The 21,404-nt window shown below is 39.6% G+C and overlaps 1 protein-coding gene across 1 annotated transcript; it reads left to right on the top strand.

The window, feature by feature from the left end:
- Window positions 1–507: 507 nt before the first annotated feature.
- Window positions 508–19,728, top strand: gosr1 (golgi SNAP receptor complex member 1). Its single transcript, XM_054620814.1, has 9 exons — window positions 508–624; window positions 1,342–1,462; window positions 3,036–3,123; window positions 3,641–3,748; window positions 3,952–4,043; window positions 8,944–9,018; window positions 15,337–15,366; window positions 18,582–18,664; window positions 19,163–19,728. The coding sequence occupies exons 1-9, from the start codon at window positions 591–593 to the stop codon at window positions 19,285–19,287; spliced, it is 756 nt and encodes a 251-aa protein (XP_054476789.1). The 5' UTR covers window positions 508–590; the 3' UTR covers window positions 19,288–19,728.
- The last annotated feature ends 1,676 nt before the right edge of the window (window positions 19,729–21,404 follow it).

Here is a 21,404-nt window from a genome sequence, read left to right as displayed (position 1 = left end):
AAAACACCAAAGTAACATACATTATAGTATGTATAATACAGTATACAGTACCAGTCAAAAGTTTGGACACACCTTCTCATTCAATGGTTTTTCTTTATTTTTATTTTTTTCTACATTGTAGATTAATATTGAAGACATCCAAACTATGAAGGAACACATATGGAATTAAGTGGTAAACAAACAAATGCTCAACAAACCAGAATATGTTTTATATTTTAGGTTCTTCAAAGTAGTTGAATGAGAAGGTGTGTCCAAACTTTTGACTGGTACTGTACATATGATCTACAACATAGTATCTATCTGCACGATATATCAATATCTTTCTCTGCTTCTTCAAAGTCAAACACAATTTTATTGAATCTTATTTTATAATCCCAAAATGGCCTCTAGGTGGCGCTGTTTACACAATATCGGCTGGCCGCTCTGTGAGGAGCCCGGTGGATCTTGGGTAGTGTGTTTGCCTGAGAAGCTCAGCTGAGGGCGTTAAAAACCCTCGCATTGTGTTTTTTTTTTCCCTGTGAGAAGAACGTCTGGTTCTGACACGTGACAACACCCGGACCGGAACTCGGTGACGTCACTGGACAACAAAGATGGCAGGAATAGGAGGCAGCAACTACTGGGAAGGTAAGGGAGCGAATATTTGACTCGATTTAAGAGAAAACACAACGTAAAGCAAGAGCTAGTACGGTATGCATCACTCCAACAATGAACCTGCCAGGGCCCCTGTCTGCGCGTTGGGCTCGTACCCGTGATATGAACACATACGTGTCCCTGCAACGACGAGCTCCTAGCATGCTAGCTAGCACATCGCCATGTAAATCCACCTTATTCACCTTCTATCTATGAGTGGTTCATAAACTACACACATGTAGAGTCCGTTGTGTCAGCTGTCACTCCCATTAGATGGTCATTTGTTTCTTTATTTTCCCCTTTGGTCGATGACAGTTAGCTACTGCGTTCATGTCACTGACGTCCTAGTGGAAAAGATAAGATAAGATCATCCTTTATTAGTATACATTTACAGGATTACAGCAGCATAGAGGATAGTGCAAACAAGAGACATAGTAAAAAAACAAGATGAAAAATAAGTATTATAAATAAGCAAATGAGCAATAAAAAAACAGTAAAGAATCCACAGTAACTGAACTTTATATATACAGACATAAACTATTATAACTATTGTATTGCACAGTGTAAAAGTGCTGCTGTCATAAACCTGCCATTGCTTTTGCATTTCAGCAGTAAACTAAAATCATTTTTAATTTTGTTTCTCTCTCTCTCTCTGTGTGTGTGTGTGTGTGTGTGTGTGTGTGTGTGTGTGTGTGTGTGTGTCTGTTCCAGATCTGCGAAAGCAGGCCAGACAGCTGGAGAATGAACTCGACCTGAAGCTGGTCTCCTTCAGTAAACTGTGCACCAGCTACAGCAGCTCCAGCAGCTCCAGGGACGGACGTCGAGGAGACACGTAAGATCCGCCTCACCTGCAGAGTCAAACAGCCACATGAAGCACACGTGCATTGTTCTCATTCATACAGGTGATGGGACGCTAACAAGCGTTTAGGCAAAGGTAGCTTATCTGGTTATTACACAGGTAACTAGCTACTCCAAACACACGCAGCAAGTCAAACTGATGTTTACTACAAACAGGTAGATCAAGAAGAACACATTTTGACCTGATTGTGACGTTGGCAACTGAGAATGAACCTGCAACTGTTTTAATAATCAAATCATCATTTCAGTCATTTTTCAAGTATAAATGCCCAAACGTTTCTGATTCTAGCCTTTCAAATTGAATGGTTTGCTGCTTTTCTTTGTCATATATGATGGTAATTGAATATCGTTGGATTGTATATACATAGTTGGATAAAACTAATTATTTTAAGATATCACTTTCGGTTTGTGGAAAGAATGATGGATTTTTTTCCCCACAATTTTTTGGGGCATTTTTAAATACAAAGTTAATCAACTAATTAACTGTCTGATAAATTGATAATCAAAATACTTAGTTAGTTTTATTTCTAAGTAATTCTAAGTCCTTCTCATTTGCGTTGTTGAAGGGATCAATGCTTAATACTTAACCAATAAGAGGGGGATAATCTATAGTAGGACATATCCTTGATTTAGTGAGAATTTCTAAAACTATCAAAAACGGGCCTAGTAGTTGTGGCTGTCGGAGGCCCTGGATATTTGGGTGGAGGCTTGCCATGTCAGGAAAGGGTTGGCTGCTGGAAGGAAGTGTCTATGAACAATGCATTGAATCCATACCAACTCCAAGGGGGTTGTTCACTAGCTATTTTTAGTTGAAGGGAGGCAAGTAAAGGAGAACTTCTCTACAGATATTTTATTATTGTAAAACTTCCAGTTCTCCTTTTTGTTTCTCTTAGTAATTAGACATTACTTGCGTTCTGAAGGGATGAAAATTTGAGATCCAGCACACCTTAAATTTTGAGTCTTGAAAATAATCTGGCTACAAACAGTCTATATAAAGGGTTTTTGTTGCCAAATGGGGCTGATTTGATGCCCCACGTACCAGTCAGTGTACAATTCTGCTGATCCATCCATACATAGGACATTCACTAAACCATCACCAGCTAAGAAATCCATAACTACCTATGTAATATAATCTAAGAAAATATCAATCACACTTAAGATCTGTGTCTATTGAGGAATGTCTAAGTTATTGCCTACGTGGATTGTGTTGGTCAATTATTTCCATGATCATTACTTATTAGAGTTAATAGTGAGTAATTTAAAATTCAACGTGTATTTTCAACTGGACACAAATTCATGTCATTTAACAAAGTTTGAACAAAAGTGCACAAGATTCACCACACAAGCATTATTCCTTAAATTCCAAGTTTTGGTGCTAAAGTTAACATTTTGTCTTGTCATATTTAGATATGTGAAGTCGCATATCTAAATATTAGATATGTTTATGTTGCAAAAATCTTTTGCAACATAAAACAACAAAAAAAAGCAACACAAAAAAACTTTGAGTCATCTTTCTAATAGTTCTCCACTTTGGTTTCCTCCTCAAGGTCAGACACTACCCCACTGCTAAACAACTCTACCCAAGACAGGATGTTTGACACCATGTCAGTGGAGATCGAACAGCTGCTCGCCAAAGTAAGTAAATTCTCATGGGCCAGTGGCCCGTGAAAGGCCAACAAAAGGACATAAGAACAGCACTGGATTTATGCCAAGGGTCTTGTCTTTCGTAAAAGAAAGAGCAGACTACATGCTCTGCTTCTTCCCTTTGTTTTGCATTGGACCCAAAAGTGCTTTATTGTATTTAACTCAATTCAGCTAAGCTTCATAGTTAGACACATTTACAAGAGATATTAGTAAAAAAACAATGGCTACATTTTGATAATAATATTGTGTAATTGTAATTTCAAAAAAGTACAATGTAGTTATCCCACTTATGTCTTGTATCATTTGGCTATTTGGAAAATTATGAAAGATATTGAAATAAAGTTATCATCCCTGAATTGACACATGTTGTTTGTGTGTCACCGTGTTTATGTCCCCCATGTTGTATTGGGATTCTGTGTGAGCCTTTACCTTAGCTAAGGAACTCCTGGTTTTCCTGATGTCTTCCCGGTCCATCTGTCAATCCTTTACTTTTCCATCTCTCTGTCAGCTGACTGCAGTGAATGACAAGATGGCAGAGTACACCAACACCCCGGGCACAGCTTCTCTCAATGCCGCACTCATGCACACGCTTCAGAGACACAGAGACATCCTACAGGTTTGCCCTCTCAATCTTAGATTTTTATTTTTTCTTTTGTTCTTGCTCATCTATTTTATGTACTGTATATACTCTACTTTACATGTTTTATTTTATGTACAACACTCAGTTTCTCAGTGTTTTCATTTAGTGTTCTTGGTGTTCAGTGTTTGTTCCTCCTCCACCCCTTCCTCATTTTCACTTTGATTTGTTTTTCTAAACAGGATTACACGCATGAATTCCACAAAACCAAAGGCAACTTCGTGGCCATCCGGGAAAAGGAAGACCTTCTGGGTTCTGTCAGGAAAGACATTGAGTGAGTACCCAGTCACACCACCTTTGATAAATTTGAACATGCAAAAAATTTACCAGCATGTGTCCAAAGTTATGGGAATATGGACTCTGTAGTTTATTCGCGCTGTAAAACCAATTTCAATGCAGATAACTATTGATAACTCGTTAACTGTATTGACTGCTGAAGGTACAGTAAATGAGGGGGGGGTCGGAGCTAACACACAGATTATTTCGCTCACACACAGATTATTTCGCTCACATGAATCTGGTCATATTGCATATGAAACAAATAATATTGTCATGTGATGCATTGCTTGTGTTTGATCTTAATGGCTGTGGAGGAATAAAAACTGCCAAGCATTATTCCCAGTGTTTTTATGTTGTAACCTTATTCCTTAGAGGGATAGTTGAACCTTGACTTCCACTTGGCATGCTCTTGAAAAATGTTGCCCATTAAAACCTAAGAAGATTCATGGCCTCTTTGGCCTTGTATTGAGAAAGTGTGTCCTCTGCTCAGATTGGCTCAGTTGTGAGTGATTGTATTGAAATGAGACGGAGGCTCCCACAAACCTTGACTCTTGTGGGTTTTTTGTTTTTTTTGTAATGGCTTATTGATCTGTGAGACGCAGCAGTGAGCACACGATGAGCACTGCAGGATTCCCATTGATTCCTCTCAGTCCATCTACTGTAGTATGCAGATAGTCTGCCAATGCCTTATACAGTCATCCAGGTCCCGTAGGCCTCACAGTCACTTTATATCATATATCTTTCTCACGCAGAACCAATTGTCAGTTCTTATATTAGTAACTAATTTATTTTCTTCCCATTGTTTTTTTTTACTGGCAAAGGTTATACCAGTCTAATCATAGACTAACTTGCATACATTGGATTTGGGGATATATAACAGGCCATCAACAGTTGAAGAGGCCGCCTTCATGTTTTCTATAGATAATGCAGAAGTGTTTGGCTTACTACTTAATGCTGCTATTGTTTGTTTGATTATAATAGTGAGAAAGGGTCCATTGATATCATGGTGTTAATGTTGTCAGAGTTGCGGAGGAACAGATCACTTTTTCCCTCAATTAGATTTCTTTCTTTTTACGTAAATGAACAAAGTATAATTGTTTCTGTTGTCTTATCTTATTTCAACAAGTACTTGTATTCTTTAAGTTGACCTATTTTAAAACTACTTGTATAAATGCACCACCAAGCCATTATTGTCTAATTATAATTTGAAGTCCCGCTGCACATTAGTAATTACATTTACTGTTTATCTACTCGGTAAGATCCATCCCATGAGGTCAGCACTACATGCAACAGTTCCCTCGATCTTCTCATTAAATCACATTTCTAAGGCGTGCCACTGACCTGACTAATGGGCTCACTGCTGATGAATCTAATGCAAAGAAATGAGCCAGTCTTGTTGACCCATTGCTCAGGCTAACGATGACTAATGTGCCCAGAGGCTGCTAATGAGAGAACAGTCTGCGCTTACAGGTAGGGGAATTACAACTGCAGGTGGGGCATGGGAAAGTGATAAGCTAGGACTTGAGAATATGCATAAGCAGTTTACCCTGGACAGCTGGAAGAATAGCCTTTTATTTATCAAGACTTGATCTGTTGATAAAATATAGAGCTACCTTGATATCACTAAGACACTTTTGCAAAAAACTACAAGAATATTTTATTACGATGTGATTTTATCAAACAAAAGAGAAATCTGACATAGTTTTGTTCTTGGCTAGAGCAGCCTAGTTAAGAACTGTCATCATAACAACACAATGTTGTGTGTAAGTGTTAGTAGTCACACAACTCAAACTGTATACTGTAAGATGTTTAAGTGGTGTTTTGATGGTAATGTCCATGCCATTGATTCAGTGATGGCCGTTTCTGCTGCATCCGAGCCTTTTGTACCATTTGTCAGGCAGAGGGCAGTAGAGATCTAGGGCATGTTGAATACTGTGTCAGAATCTTTCTATATACTTGCAGACTCTGTCAACAAAACATATTCTCACACACACACACACACACACACACACACACACACACACACACACACACACACACACACACACAACAGATGCACCATTCATAACAGTAGAGTTGAGCTCAGACCTATTGCTCCCTCTTCGTCTGCTTTGATTCTAAATGTCAGCAACAACAATGACAGCTTTCCTGATTTACATCGGTGCCCTTTAAAAAGACTTGCTGGAGTGATGAAGCTAGCTGTCAGTGTGGGCATTTCTAGCCCCACAAAGGCATCAGCTCTGCTGGCGGGGTGGTCAAGGTAGCCATTATGGAGCGTGCTGTGTGTGCACTGAATATAGTATTTCCATTCAACGGCTTTGGATGGCGCTCTGGGGATGAGGTAGGCACATTTGTTCTTGAACCGCTCACACTACAGCTATCATTGAGTGGCTGATGCAAACGAGAATGGACGTGATTTGTTTGCTCTGTGAGTGGTATAACAATCCATCCATTAACTTTGACTGTTTTGCTGCCAGATAGCTTGGTAATCGAGCACACTCCTTCATCATGCTATCAGTATGTGCATGGAATAAGCGGTCTCTCACATAGCCAATGTGAGGAGGTCAGGACAGCCAGCTCCTTGGCTTTGGCCCTTTTACCACTCCACAGTATTTTTAAGTGTTGTAGCATGCAGAGCTGTGATTTTATTTTTTGGCGGGGGCATTTTAATTGCTTCTTCATAGCAGGGAATTAACAAAAGGAACAGGATGGCCATCTCTGCCCTTCCAAGTTGTGTTGTTGCAGTAAACTCATACGCTCAACATACGTGGCCATTCAGTTGATCGGCTTTGTTTATGGCAGAAGCTTCTTTGTCATGTACAGTGGTTTGTTCCACTCCCTCCACCCTGTCCTTGCTTTCAACCAACCATTAACAGTCTGTTTACTAATCTGCTCTACTGGTGCAGAATTTGCTGTGTTAAGTTACAGCTAATGCAAACCGAATATTTCCCGCTTCTGCTTTCCATTGGTGAACCACAAGAGAGCTTTTACTGTAATGCAATAAATGCAGTGGTATTGGCGCCTACTGCTTTTTGTAAAAAAAAAAAGAAAAATGAAACAAAGGATATGCCTATGTCAATGGATCAGATTCAATATGGCAATGAATAGTAAAAGAACAAGTAGCTCCAGTGAGCTAGTTAGATAAAGAGCTTTAGACTGCATTTGTTTGCAGTTTGTGTGAACCAGCAAGGCTCCACCACACCATTAAGGTGAACACCACCATTTTCCAGTAGGTCCATAATGTTCAGTGGGATGGTCGACTTTAAAGAGTTTGTATAGACAAAGACTGACAGATTTTTCCTATTTTGATGCAATACCTGAATTTAAAATGTTATTTTTTTAATTTGGATTTTATGTATTGGACCTACACAAAACTATCAAAATTGGTGAATTGAAGTGAAAACACTTTTTTTTCTGTGAAGCCCTGAAATACGTTCTGGTGCTACCAATTACCTTCAGAAGTCACATCATTAGTTAAATAAGGTCCACCTGTTTGCAGAAGTGTCACCAGAAGCACCATTAAATCCATTATTACAAAAAAAAGATGGCTCGGTAACAAACCTGCCAATAGGACCAATACTCACGGCAGGCAAGGAGGACATTAATCAGAAAGGCCAGAGTCCAGAGATAACCCTGAAAGAGCTTGGAAGCACCACACTGGATATTGGAGTATCTTTCCATAGGGCCACTTTAAGCTGTACACTCCACAGAGCAGAGGTCTTATTAATAAAACAGTGTGTAGGATATACCCCTAAATGTTTGCGTATGTTCAAAGGAGAAAATGCATGTATGCAAAAAAAAATTCAGATTCATAAAACCTTGCGTTCGGCTGCCAGTGCGCTATTTCCTTTTTATAAATCCCAAATCAACCTTTCTAAAAGTGTGCAGCTGGTTCAGCCTCACACCCCGTCCTCTACACGCGCACATTCAACCATAAATGGTCAATGCAAAGCAATTTATGAACGTTTATGCATAGAAATGTGCTGCTTCTCAGTGGGTCTTTACATCAAATCACGCCAACTACCGATAGGAAGAGCACTCGTTTACTTCCAATTCTTCCATTTACGCCAGAGTACCTATCGTGCAACGTAACACATCACAAGTCTCACCGTGTTTTTTTGTTGTTTACAGCAATCGGACTGATTGCTTCCAAAACAATCGTATCCACCACTCTGGTTATCGTTTTTACAAAAAAGGAAGTTTGATAGGTAAACACAATTTATTTACTTATGTTTTTATTATGGCATTATGATCAGGACTAATAATGAGGATATGTATTGGTCGTACGAGAGCTGTCACTGGCTTTATTTCCAGACTTTGCTAATTTACACAATCCTTAAGTGCAGGTGGTGAAGATTTGCCAAGTCAGGTGACTGGAGAAGGTGTGTGACAGTCACCGTGGCTACTCATCTGCTCCAGTGAGCTCTGATACTCGCATCGGATAGCTGTGGACAGTTTGTCTGTGTATAGTATGCTGTAGCTGTCCCTATGGAATAAACCATAAATAAAGTCATATTCACTGCAGTGATTTTACTCAGATGCTTAATGAAATCTAAAATCTTAATTGGTGATATATGCACAGTATTAGAAGAGCATTGGCCTGTTCTGCAGTTGCTTGATGCTGTTTGAGTTTATCATACAGCTGACCATGAGTGTCCGTAGTTCGGTCTCTCCTTTGTGCTCTGGGTTGCAGACAGCGTTGATGAAATATTCAGCGAAATTTGATTTGGGGTTTGAGTTACTTTATATCTTTAACAATTGAAATTTGCTTAAGTAACGGCCCACTACCACAAATAGCAAATATTGTTGCATAACTTTCTTTTAATTTGTTACCTTATTCAAACCGACAGTGTTTTTTTGTTTTTTTTTACCATTTTGTCTGCATTCCTTTTCAGGTCTTACAAGAGTGGCTCCGGGGTCAACAACAGAAGAACAGAGATGTTTCTGAAGGAGCATGAGCATCTGAGAAAGTAAGTTCCCTTCACCTTTCTTTGCTGTATCTGAGAAATTTGAAGCAATCAAGAACCCAACTTTGTAATACACTCAGAGCAGAGTTTTTAAAGATACTTATAAGTAAGTGTTCGTATATCAATCACAGCAGTAAAAAGTAAAATATTGCTGCAATTTTTCCAGAGCTGTACAGCCGTTCTTGGCGAAGCAATAGCCTCGGCTTCCCAGCAATCAAAGATTGGATAACTCATCGTTATAGTGCAGCACAGCTGTCTGGAATAACACTGGAACTCATTGCTGCTTCTGATGCTTGCTTTGTTAAGCTCTGTCACCCCTTGGCACTTTATCTCTTTACTCTCCATCAGATAGGATGCCACTTTTTCACGATGTTGCATTCATTAAACTAGAGTTCGTTGTATAATTCGGGACAGAGAATTTGAGTGCTTTCCTGGCTAGTGGAGACAGAAAACTTTGTGTTTTACTTAATGTCCTGTTGAAGAAAAGGGTCAGGTTTAGATTTATTTGTAGAAGGGATTTACTTTATTGTCACACGATGCAGAATAAGCGAATCCAACATATTTTCTACAACTTAGCATCTTTTAAAGCTGAAAAAGTTTAGGCATACATTTGACAACAGTACATTATGATCTGCCAGCAACCTCATTAGTGTCCTACTATGATTTGGCTGACTCCAGCACTGCAGAATTGCATGACGTGGCAAAGTTTGTGAAATCTGTACGCGTGTGCCTGTGTGTAAGAAGTGTGAGAGGCACCCTATGTGGAACGTAAAATTGGATGTCAGCAGGGCACACACACACACACACGCACACACACACTCACTGTAATGATACACAGAAGAGCTTTTAACATTGCCCAGGCTTGAGGATCCCATCTGATAGTTTGAACAAAGCTACTTTAAAGCAGCCTGATTGATTGGCTCTTTGGCTTAATATGTGTTTCCTCTCAAAGGAATCATATCTCATTTATATCTCCTCCCCACCCCCATAAAATACCTTTTATTTCATTCCAAAACAGGCTTTACCTGTTTCCACATAGCATAGATAATATAACCCTGCAATAACATGGCAGTTAAGATTTCTTTTTGTAAACACTTGTGATTTTTAAGCACAGTTTACACATTTTACAACAAATTTGAGAAAATGAGGCCACTGGTCACATCAGTGCTCTGTATTGACAGATACCCTGCATGTGGGTTTAGGACTGCGAGGAAAAAGGTTTCCAAGAGAGTGATGTATTTGCAGAATGCTACCACCTCTAGACTCCTTAAGTGTATTCATTAATGAAGTTTAATTACAGTAGCAATCAATCAGTTTAGCTCCACAGGGTTTTCAAGATTCACATACACACTCATAAATTGTGTCAAGTGGCATTGTTATACTCACTATGACAGTACTAGGAAAGCCCCAAGTGAATCCCTTAATGGATCCATGTACTGAAGCAGAGAGAGAGAGAGAGTCATTCTTCCTGTCCTGCCACTGAGGGAATGACCCTGAAAAAAAATCTGTCTGCTGTGTACCTTGAGAGAGTTAATAAAGATAAGACACTCACTTTTCAAATGTATTAATATAGGCTGCAGAAAGCCAAACTAAATACTGCTGATGAAACTATCATAGCGAAGTGAAATGAGGACCAGATTGGCTTGTGACACATTGTGTTGAGCCGTATTCAGCTTCCTGCAGCCACTGGCATCCCCAGCAGCCAAGCCGCTGAGCCAATCCAGCACAATTGATCAGGGAAACGCTAATACAATTATCTTATTCAACCACATCCCATATTAAAGGGCTTTCCCAGACCATTGACAAAGATGGGAGAGAAAGAAGGAGATTGGAGATGAGGATCGAGTTACGCTTGATTGATCCTATTAGAGCCATAAAACAGGAAAGAGGGTCTTAAGCGAAAACGGACTAAAATGTGTTAGTGGCCAGAGAAATGGTCTGAAGTCTCACTGAAGGCAGATCACGGATACTAGACGAGAGATTTGAGTTAAAACGCTCTTTATCTCTCTCATGCTTCCTGAGCCTGTTTGTGTTGACACTGTGTCTCTTATGATAACTTATATCATCTGTTTGTATGTAGAAATACTTTATTGTTTTATTTATTTAATATTCAGTTAATATTCTGTGAAGTGAACTGCGGCAAAGAGGTGAATGATGTAACGTATGATCAATATAAATTTGCATTGGCTGCCTAGGAGGTATTGTATATTGTGTGGGTATGTGTGTGTGAGTCTATTATATATTGGCAAGTGATGCTACCAGCATTGCCAAACTGATCAGCTAAGACTAATCACTTTCCAAAGAAAAAACAGTAAGAAAACAAGTCTCTTCCAGTTAATCTACAAATTTCTGCGGTGGACGGAGTGCTTGCCAGCCTGGATCTAATAAGTGATATCCCCAGATAAATGTTTAAGATAACCTCCTCTTTAGTTCTTCATCAGTCAGACCTCCCTATACATTATGTCTGAAAAGCTGTTGTTGCAGGAGACGATGGTAAATAAGAGTGACACTAAAGGTGCTTTCAGACATCGTGCAGCTGCCGCCAAGGTTGTCAGCGGCAGCCAGGGCGGCGGACGCACACAGCTATTCGGCACAGTATTCAGAGTTTATGATGGTTCAACTTTTTCAACACGCCGCCACAGCTCAAAGTGTGACCATGGCAACCACGAAAACTACAATGTGATGAGATAATACCAGGTGGATAGCAGCAGCCTGTGGTATGAATTTAACTTGATGCTGTTAATCAAGTGTTGTTGATATTTCTCTCGCCTGTTAATTCTGGTTTAGGGATTCACCCATCCAACTTTTTCAGTCCTGATATCAATACAGATACCAGGGCTTTGGGTATCGGCAGTTACCGAGTACCGATCCAACATCAGTGTTAAATTAAAGAGCTGTTTGTCTCACTGTGTAGAAGTTTCCCAGTTTATTGTCATATAAGTAAGGCAATGTCTGGCTTAACTTTAATAAATACATAGATGTAGATTTACTGAAACCTTTTTGATTCTAAATTTTCTTTATAATAATAAATAGAAATCATAAAATATAACAGGATTTGCAATTCAAGTGTAAACCTTTTTAATGCAGCAACAAATGGGTCAAAACTTCGACAGGATTTCAAATTCCCGTCCGTAATGAATACAGTATATATAAAAACATAATAGAATTGAATAGATCCCGTCACCGTAATGAATACAGTATATATAAAAACATAATAGAATTGAATAGATCGGCTTTATTGTCACCGATACCCGACCCAGCTATTTGAGTATATATATATATTATATATATATATATATATATATATATATCTGATCCGGTATCGGTGCATCCCTCGTCCTGTTCTCCATCCTTCTGTATCTATTTTTCCATCTCTCTCTGCCATAAATGTCAGTGTTCATGAATAAACCAGAAGGAGGGAGGAAAGGTCCATTAAAAGTTCATGTAGGAAGTGCTCTAATGGTAGTGGTCGCTCTGATAAGGACATCCTGTCAAACAGAGCGATGTTTTCGGTTTGAAGTGCGGCAAATTGGTCTCTCTTTCTTGCTTAAAGGCCTATTAGGACCATTTAAGGTAAAACAATTCAATAAATAAATAAATAATCTAAATATTTCTTGAAGTTCCTTGCTCTTGAAAGGGTTTACTACTAAATTATCATGCTGTTGTATTATCATTATATCAGGAGCATAAAATGGTCCTAAAATTATGATAATATTTTTGGTTGCAATTATTTCTGTGACAACATATCTTCAAGCAAAAGTAGTTGTCCTGACAGGCCTACAGGTGATATAACTATTTTCAGAGTTTTTCAAACTGGTATGTCCAAATAAGAAAAAAGTAATAGTCCCATTTCCCTAGTTATTGGACATTCTCATTTTACAAAAGTCCAATATTAATTGGCCAAAGTTGGTGAATGGCAGCGTTACTGTAAGGATCATCTCTGTGAATCCCACAATGTGTAAGCTGTGCTGAGTATTTAGCTCTGAGCTTTGATTTGTGGCCACTCCACCTCTTTGCTGATGCAGTTTGCTTTCTGCATCAGTCGCCAAGATTTGCTAGACTGTTTCCGAGGCAAAGTAATTAATGTTTCAGTTTACCTGGCTGATTGTATTAGTTGCCTCACATTGCTTTAAAAGCCAACCCCGACAGTGCATTACTCTCATAAGGTTGCTGCAAAGCATTCCCTTAAGAATATCACATATATAGTCAAATAATTGATGACTCAACAGAAAACAAATTGGTTATTACTTTAATTATCTATTAATCTTTGTAGTTATGCATAACACAGGCAATGCAGATATATTTTTGGTGGATGGATGGATGCATGCGTGTGAACAGTAAGCAGTCTGTACGTTTCTATGTTTGTGTGTTTGAATAGCATGAGATGGCAAGAGAACATGGAGGTAAGGGTGGGTGGATACATCAGTCTGGGAAAAGCAATTAGTTTGAAGCTAATGAGCTATATAATGACTTAAGCAATATGCCACTGTCCAGGGAAAACGGAAGGAACCCACTTGGCACTGAAATCCCAGAAGGCCACATATACGAATGTGATGGTACAATCAACCTAACAACTACAGCTGCAGCTTGATGATGGGGGGACTAAAGCATAAATCTTTTGCCCCATCTCATCGTTGCATAGAAAAGCCTCATAAATCAAGGCTCAGCTCAGCTCACAGTCGCTCTCTCTTTTGCTCTTCAAGTCATGATAGTTGAGGGGAAAACTGTCGGCAAACAGACAGTTAAAGGTTTGTTTATCTCTGTCAGTCGTTTGTCCGTCCACCATGATGTTTTTTCTTCCATCATTGAAGACAGGTGTCATGTGGCTGTCTGGCCTTCATCCAACCACATTCTTCTTAAGTTGGCGTTTTTTTTTTCCTATTTCAGACCTACAGCCTTTGTGAGGCCATGGCTTTATTTTATGTGCCTCATGATCAAATAACCATTATGGGTTGGAAAGATTTTTAAAATGACAGACTCCACTGCTCTTTGCATCACAACTACAAGTCCCTTTTGTATTCTTTGCTGCCCCCACCTGCTCCCACAATCCATTTGAGCCAAACTGTCAGCCTTCATTCTGAATTATGTGCCAGTTGCATCCCATTTCATCAAATGAGACAATTCCTATAAATTATTCAATTTCAGTGTCACAAAGCCAAGATATATATCAAACTAGTGCCAAATGGCAGACTGTTGCTTGTGTGCAGAGCTATGATCCAATAACAAAAGGCTCTCCAGCCCACACTGTGACTGTGCAGTGTCCAGTCTTATAGGCAACACTCCTGGGATTACAGCGACTAAACCCAACAATTAAACGTTAACTGGTTGAAGTCAGTCCTGTTTGCACATCCATGTTCCACAATCGAATTTGGTTAGAACACCTGAATGCTTTTGCTGGGTTTTGCAGTTATGATGCTTTCGTCTTTGGTCTACCTGAATAAGCTTTGCAGTGCTCCTTCTGTAATAATAATACAAAATTGCTTTTCTTTAGAGATGATCAGGTTCCCCTGAATTAATAATTTATAGGTGTAAATGATAAAGAATAATGAGGAATTCATTCTATTTTGCTGCTTGAGGATCAGGTTCCTGGTATTGTGCCTGGTCTGAGATGACTGTGGTTTGGTAAGACTTTGGTGTGGGTAAAGGTAGGAATCTTTAAGAGTGCTTCCCTCTCTTCCTGTAACTTTGGTTGGATAATAAAAGGAGGCTTAGAGAAGAGCTTAACAGAAACCACATATGGAGCTGGACAATGAGGATGTGGAGTGGTTGAATGGATGTTGAACTATGACATACAATCCCTGCAGCTGTGTTTGTTTGGTTTCACTTAGTTCTCTGAAACAATATCCAAATTGATTCAAATTAGGGAATAAACCACTAAGAGCATGAATGTTTATGAGAAACCTGAGACACAAAACGGTTTTACACAACATAAAAGGTTTGTGTGTGCCTTCCAATATTCTCTGAAAGGACAAAAGCAAACATGTGACACAAATGTTGAGTGCACAAAGAGACGTGACCACACTGATGTCAGTGGGAAGATTCTAATTACATTACACTGTGTTCTGCCAGACTGGTCGGTTAGTCACTATGTGGGAGTTGACAAGATTGCTACAGAGAGAAGAAAATGAATCCTGTCCCAAACAACATAAACATTTAATTCAGTTCATTGTTATTGTCCAAGTCACACAATCAGAATTTAGTATTTATTGAAATTAATTTATTCATAACCATTCTATGTTTTGCTAGATTGCCTCATGTCAATAACTGATCAGTGTCTTTATCTTTTTCTTCCCGATCCCCTCTCCTTCTCTTTGTCTGTAGTTCCGACCGACTGATGGATGACACAATAAGGTAAGACCTACTTTATGTCCTCCACATATGGGAAGACATTTATTTTCAAATGTGACAGCTCCCACCCCCTCTTCTCCATGTCTTATCTACCTGCTGAAAGTGACTCAATATCATCAGTTTGTGAGCCAAAATGGACCTTAACATAGTCTGGATAGGTCAAGCCTACCAGGTCCTGGTAAGCTTGGGCTGGACACCTGTAGACTTGTTTGTTGTGCCTCATCCTTCAATAGCCAACATATGGAAGAAATGCTAACCGAGTGAGGCAATTAATAATTTCTACCAATAAAAATAAAAATGTCTTCCTATCCAAATTTTAGAAGGAATTAGAATAAACCGTTGGACCTGTATATCAAAGGATACTCTTTATTTATTTTTTTGAGTCTGTAGGATACAGCCTCCCGACAAAAGACAAAAAACAAAGACGTGAGCAGAACCCTTTTGACATATCAGCCTTTTTATCTGAAAATCAAAAAGAAAAGAGCTGACAGAGCTGTACAATTTTATTATAATATTTATTTTTGATGATGAACTTAACGTTCCTTACCCAGAAACACAGGTGACTCCTGGATGATTTAATTATGATGAAGTCTTATGATATGGTCAATGGTTATATAGCTTCAAGTTTCCCATGAAGCTCAGCCATTGTTATGGAAAAGACTAACTATACAGCTAAAGTTGCCAACCAGAGTTGTAACAAATTCAAAATGTTTTATTGGTGAAGCCAGGACATAAACCTGACCATGGACACTGAATTATTCCAAAGTGAATCATGTATGGCTGAATGCATTTTTTTTGGTCAAATAATAAATGTTTCTTGCCATAGTGCTCCTTAGGAGTTACGGCTGACTTCCTCCCCAAAGCTTTTATGTGTATTTTTTCTTGGACCTCGATTTCTTTAATCAATTGACTTTGCAGTGTAGTTGCTCATTGTTGGTACTGATGATTCAGCTGTGGGAGTTTCATGAGCATCAAAGCCTTGGAAGTGCAGCAACTGCTGGTCACATTTTTCATGACATGAACAGGGCCGAGGCGTGCCTAGAATAATTCCTCCCACTTCACTGATTTATAATTACCATCCGTCTCTCACTGGTCGCTGCTCCTTTCCCTCCCTGCAGACCTGCACAAATGACAAATATGGTGCTTAGGATTTACCCTCCCTCCTTCCAGACTGCTTTCTACTCCTCTCTTGGTCCTCTCCCCCCCATTGCCGTCATTTACAGTCCCCGCATCACGTAAAACTATGCTCACCCGGGTACTGGCTATGACAGTCGTCTGATTGGTGGATTTCGTCTCTGCAGTGTCGTATGATGCTGTGTGTTGTATCGGCCCCCCTTTGTTTACTTTCTTTCCTTACTGTAATTGCCCATTTTTCCCAACCATAACATTGTTTTCCACGGCTCTCATCTGAGCTTCTGCCCACAATTATTTTTTTAAACCCACCTATATCGTTGCAACCTTGAAAACAAATGCTGAGTTGTGCTTTTATACAGAATTCTTTCATGTGTTTTTTTTTTTTCTTTGTGTTAGAGGTTATTTTTTGTGGAGCTTTTCTTGTCTGAATGGACCTCTGTCTTAGGATAGCAGGTTGCGCATGTATACAGATCATTAACCCACCGAGGTATATTTATTGATTTGTGATTTCTATGAATATAATTGACTTCGGCTTGACGGGTTGTTCTAACCAACTTGAGACCACTCCATTGGATCACAACCTTCACTGACTGATCACATACAGTGTTTGGAAAATAAATCATCCTTCAGGCCAGATTCTCATGAGCTGGTTAACATTGATATAAGAACTTGTCGAGGTTGCTAGAATCAGCAAAGTGTTTCTTCCTGACTGAGGAGAACATGATCCCCAAAACACTGCTCCAGGCCAAGACTGCGGACTGTCGGGGGATGTCGTGACCTCACACACACACACACACGCACGCACGCACGCACCACACGCGCGCGCAGCTCATCAGCTTTCCCAGCCAAGAGTAAACATCCGTGGTGATTTCACTGAGTTTGTTATGACCGTCTCCTGTGAGGCTCTGTGACTCCGCGATGGGAGGAGTTGGTCCCCTGTGGCCAGTGCTTACTGGGTGTCACCCTGCTGTTCAAGAGTTGCATAATATTGTTGTACCACCTGTTTTACGAGCATATTAACACTATACTTACGTCATTATTTTGGTTTTAGGGAGCTCATTTCTTTTCCTCGTATGTGAAGGGCTCAAACGTGGGTTCAGTAGCTGCCTGATTGATTGATTATTGTGTGTAACTGATGCCACAGCGGGAAAACAAGGGGCCTGACACCTTTGCAGCCTACTGCCCAGCAGCACTTTCCCGTACTGAGAGTTGCTGATGCCCACGTTTGAGAGAAAGAGAGCTACAATATCACAGCAACTCTATACCTTCCTTCTACAAGCCAAGGCAGCTCACACACATACTGAAAGCAGCCACGTAAAGCTGGAGGAGAACGTGATAGGATGACTTGTGTTTCACCCCAGAATAATTCCTTTTCTTGTAGCATGGACGTGCCTACAAGAAACGGACGTGCCCTAGTGGTGTATTCTTTAAATACCCGTTTTTATTCATTACACAGGAGGATATTAAACTTTGTGTTACAGTCCCATGTTGTTTCACATCCTATTATGTTAAGTCTGCGTGACTGTTTATTAGAAAGTAATCAAATAGGTGACAACATGTTTACCTTTTCTCCAGGCAAAATATCTGATTGAATACTTAATTTGGATTCATTTGATTTACAGTTGTGGTCTTGCTGGAGTTGTAGCTGTTAACAGTGGTTTAACACGTAAAAAAAAGTGTAAATAAGAATCAACAGATGTGTTCTCTCCATTTTCTATTATTGGCTTTAATGTTTGATGTACTTTCGGATGACAGAATTGATGCTAAGAAACGGTCTTTTATTGGATTTAGTTTGCTTTTCCTAACCAAACACTTGAAATCTTGACCTATGTAGATTTACTTTAAGATACTGAACAGTTTATAGGAACTGAATTTAGATGACAGGACGTAAGCTTGTGCCGATTGGCCATCGTATATCGTTGATTGAAAGGGTATTTGATTGTATTTTCCACGGCCAGTATCAAGACGATTTTAAATAACCCGCTGTCAAAGGCGTGTACAAAGGCACTTTACAGTACTAATTAGTACAACCAAATGCATCATATTGTCACTTCTCATTTAATGTCTCTCTCTTGTCTCTTTAGTATTGCCATGGCAACCAAGGAGAACATGACCTCCCAACGGGGCTACCTGAAATCCATACAGAGCAGGGTCAACACTCTGGCCAGTATCCTTTATGCTGCGTGTGTGTTGGTGTGTGGGTGTGTAACCAAATAGAATAAAGCACACGATAGATTGGAATCTGAAAGAGACCTGGTATGAAATCACTACTGGTCATTCAGAAATCAATGCACACATATTGCTTTTCTTTGACCACATTATCTGTGACAATTTATAGGGATGCACCAGGTATTGCCTCTGTCAGGGGGAGTTTCACCAGTTACATTGTTAATTCAGTCAACACTCACACTGATTCAAATTAATACTAATTAACAGTATTTCCGCTCTTGATTATTAATTATTGCATTTGAAACCCAATTGCAATCCTTACATTTGTGAGGGTTCCTGCGATCTTCAAAATGTCATACTTGTGTATGTTTTTTGCATGGCATCGACAGACAAAGTATTTGATCCACTCCTGTTAATCAATAATAATAATAATAATAACTTGTTTTGTTCAGGAATTTCAATATTTTTGGTCTACCTTAACTTTTGATTCCCCTAGACCGTTTCCCAACCATCAACAATCTCATCCAGCGGATCAACCTGCGGAAGAGAAGGGATTCCCTCATCCTCGGCTCAGTGATCGGCGTCTGCACCATTCTCCTGCTGCTCTATGCTTTTCACTGAAAGCCAGACCTGGAGAAATCTTTGAAGGAGCAGGAATGATCTGCTCTTAATAACGTGGGAATCCCTGGAGACTGAGCTAAGTGATAGGAGGACTCTGGAGGTTCCTGAGCAGAAAGACATTCAGTTGGTCCAGTTCTTGGACGGGACCACATTTGGTCAACATGAACTACTGAACTTGTATTTAGCAGTGGGACGGATGGCGGGCTGCCAACAAGTGAATGGAGACCAAAAGTACAAATAAGACTAGATTTTAATCAATAATATCGATATCTCACTTGGAGAGAAACTGAGGAAAATGTGTGAATTGATGGAGCAGTTGTGATGCATCATTCTTTTTCACAGGTGGAAGGATTTTTAATTTAATGGACATTTTTAATTAATGAAGTGAGATTGTTGGTTCATTGTGGACTGTAAAATGTGAATTAATAAATTATTCATTTCAGTATGTGCAAAAAAGCGTGTCACACTACTAGATACTGAACATTTTAACATTATCACATTATCACATTATTTTTCAAAATATATATATATAATGTGAACTCTACTAAGAAGTGTATTGGGCCTCATTTTCGAGCAGGTTTTAGGCACTTTGATGCCACAGCAGGACTCGTGAAAAATATATTATAAAAATATATTCTAGAGAGATTGAGAATGACATGAGGACCCTCTCTGGACTCCAACCATGGACGCTCTGATTCATGGTCAGTGCTTAAACCTTAAACATAACACATTTATCAATGTGACAACTGAACAGAAAATGTATCTGCAAACATTTTCGTTGGTGATGAATTGTTTAAGATTCTCTGTAACTTATTAAGAGCATTAATACGGCAGCAAACAACCATTTGCTATGTAAAGATATAGTGTATTCATTTGGTCCTGGGCCGCTCTACCCTGCACCAATACAGCAATTAAAGCTAATACGTCGAGTGCAGACCCTCTGGTCCCCCCTTAAGGTTTAAACTGTTTGCTCCGTCAGCCTTTTGCCTGTGCTGTTGTCTTTGGGCCACCAGCTCAGCCGTAGCCATGTTGAAAAATGTGTTTAGGCCAAAGACGTGCTCTGAATTTGGGATTTAGCACCTTTTTTAAGTAATTCTTCAAAAAGTTGTTGAGGTCACATAATGGCAGTCAAAACAGAGTTACTAGATTCATGTAGAAGTCTCATCAAAGGGCACTAAACCAGCCAGTTCACGTCAATTGTTTAGTGCACTACTAAATCTAGGATCCTATAGAAGACTAATTCAAACTTACTGCTTTAGCGATTGGCTGCTGAAGGAGATAACCACTCTGCACGTATAGTGCGCCTGACAGAGCCCTTGAACCTCTTTTTGAATTCACTCCACCTGAAACACAAAGTGATTGAAGCATTCATCAGAGAAGGGGCTGTTGAAGGCTGGATTTGACTCCCTTGATTAAAGTCTTTCTTTGTTTGATGGGGGTGTAGTAATTTAAAAGCAAGGCGGCTGTGTGAGAAACATCATTGTGTTTTTGTCTCACGGCATTAGGCTCACTTCAATGGACTGAAGAGGATAAATTTGTTTTTTTCCCCCCCTGTGTTTGATGCTACCCTCACAAAAAAAGTACATACCGCAGTAGCCAGACAAGCATTACCATCTTCCCCTGAATGTCTCACTTCCTTTTAGGAGGGGAGACCCCTGCGCTGAAGTCTAAATTTGGTCCAGACATGTGAACACGCTGTCAGTAAGACTGCAGAGGTGCTGATGCGTTGAGCTCCTGAATATTTCAGCCACTCAAACTGAGCGCCACCCAAGCAGAACTAAGCGCCAGATCCTCTTGCTTGGAAGGGTCGCGCTACAGTAACTTCTGACAAGCACAAAGTCTTAATAACAACTGCTGAAATGGAAGACAGAAGTCTGGTCTTCTGTGTTATTGTGAAAACTAGACGACTATTTAAAGCACACTTCATGTATCTGAAACCGAGAAAAAGCCTCTACATTCAATGGAAGAAGAAAGAATGGAGATTGCTTCTGTTTGTTTCAGGATTGTGGGTTTGTATGTATTCTAGAGCCATTTATAACCCAGCGTTGCTGCAGCCATGATAAATGTTTTTGTGTGCACTGAGGCACAGTTGTGTATCAGGACCTGCAGTATATACA

This window comes from Anoplopoma fimbria, chromosome 1, assembly GCF_027596085.1.
Source record: "Anoplopoma fimbria isolate UVic2021 breed Golden Eagle Sablefish chromosome 1, Afim_UVic_2022, whole genome shotgun sequence".
Classification (NCBI taxonomy): domain Eukaryota; kingdom Metazoa; phylum Chordata; class Actinopteri; order Perciformes; family Anoplopomatidae; genus Anoplopoma; species Anoplopoma fimbria.
The sequence above is the reverse complement of the archived record's forward strand: the minus strand, read 5'-3'. Positions and strand labels throughout refer to the sequence as shown.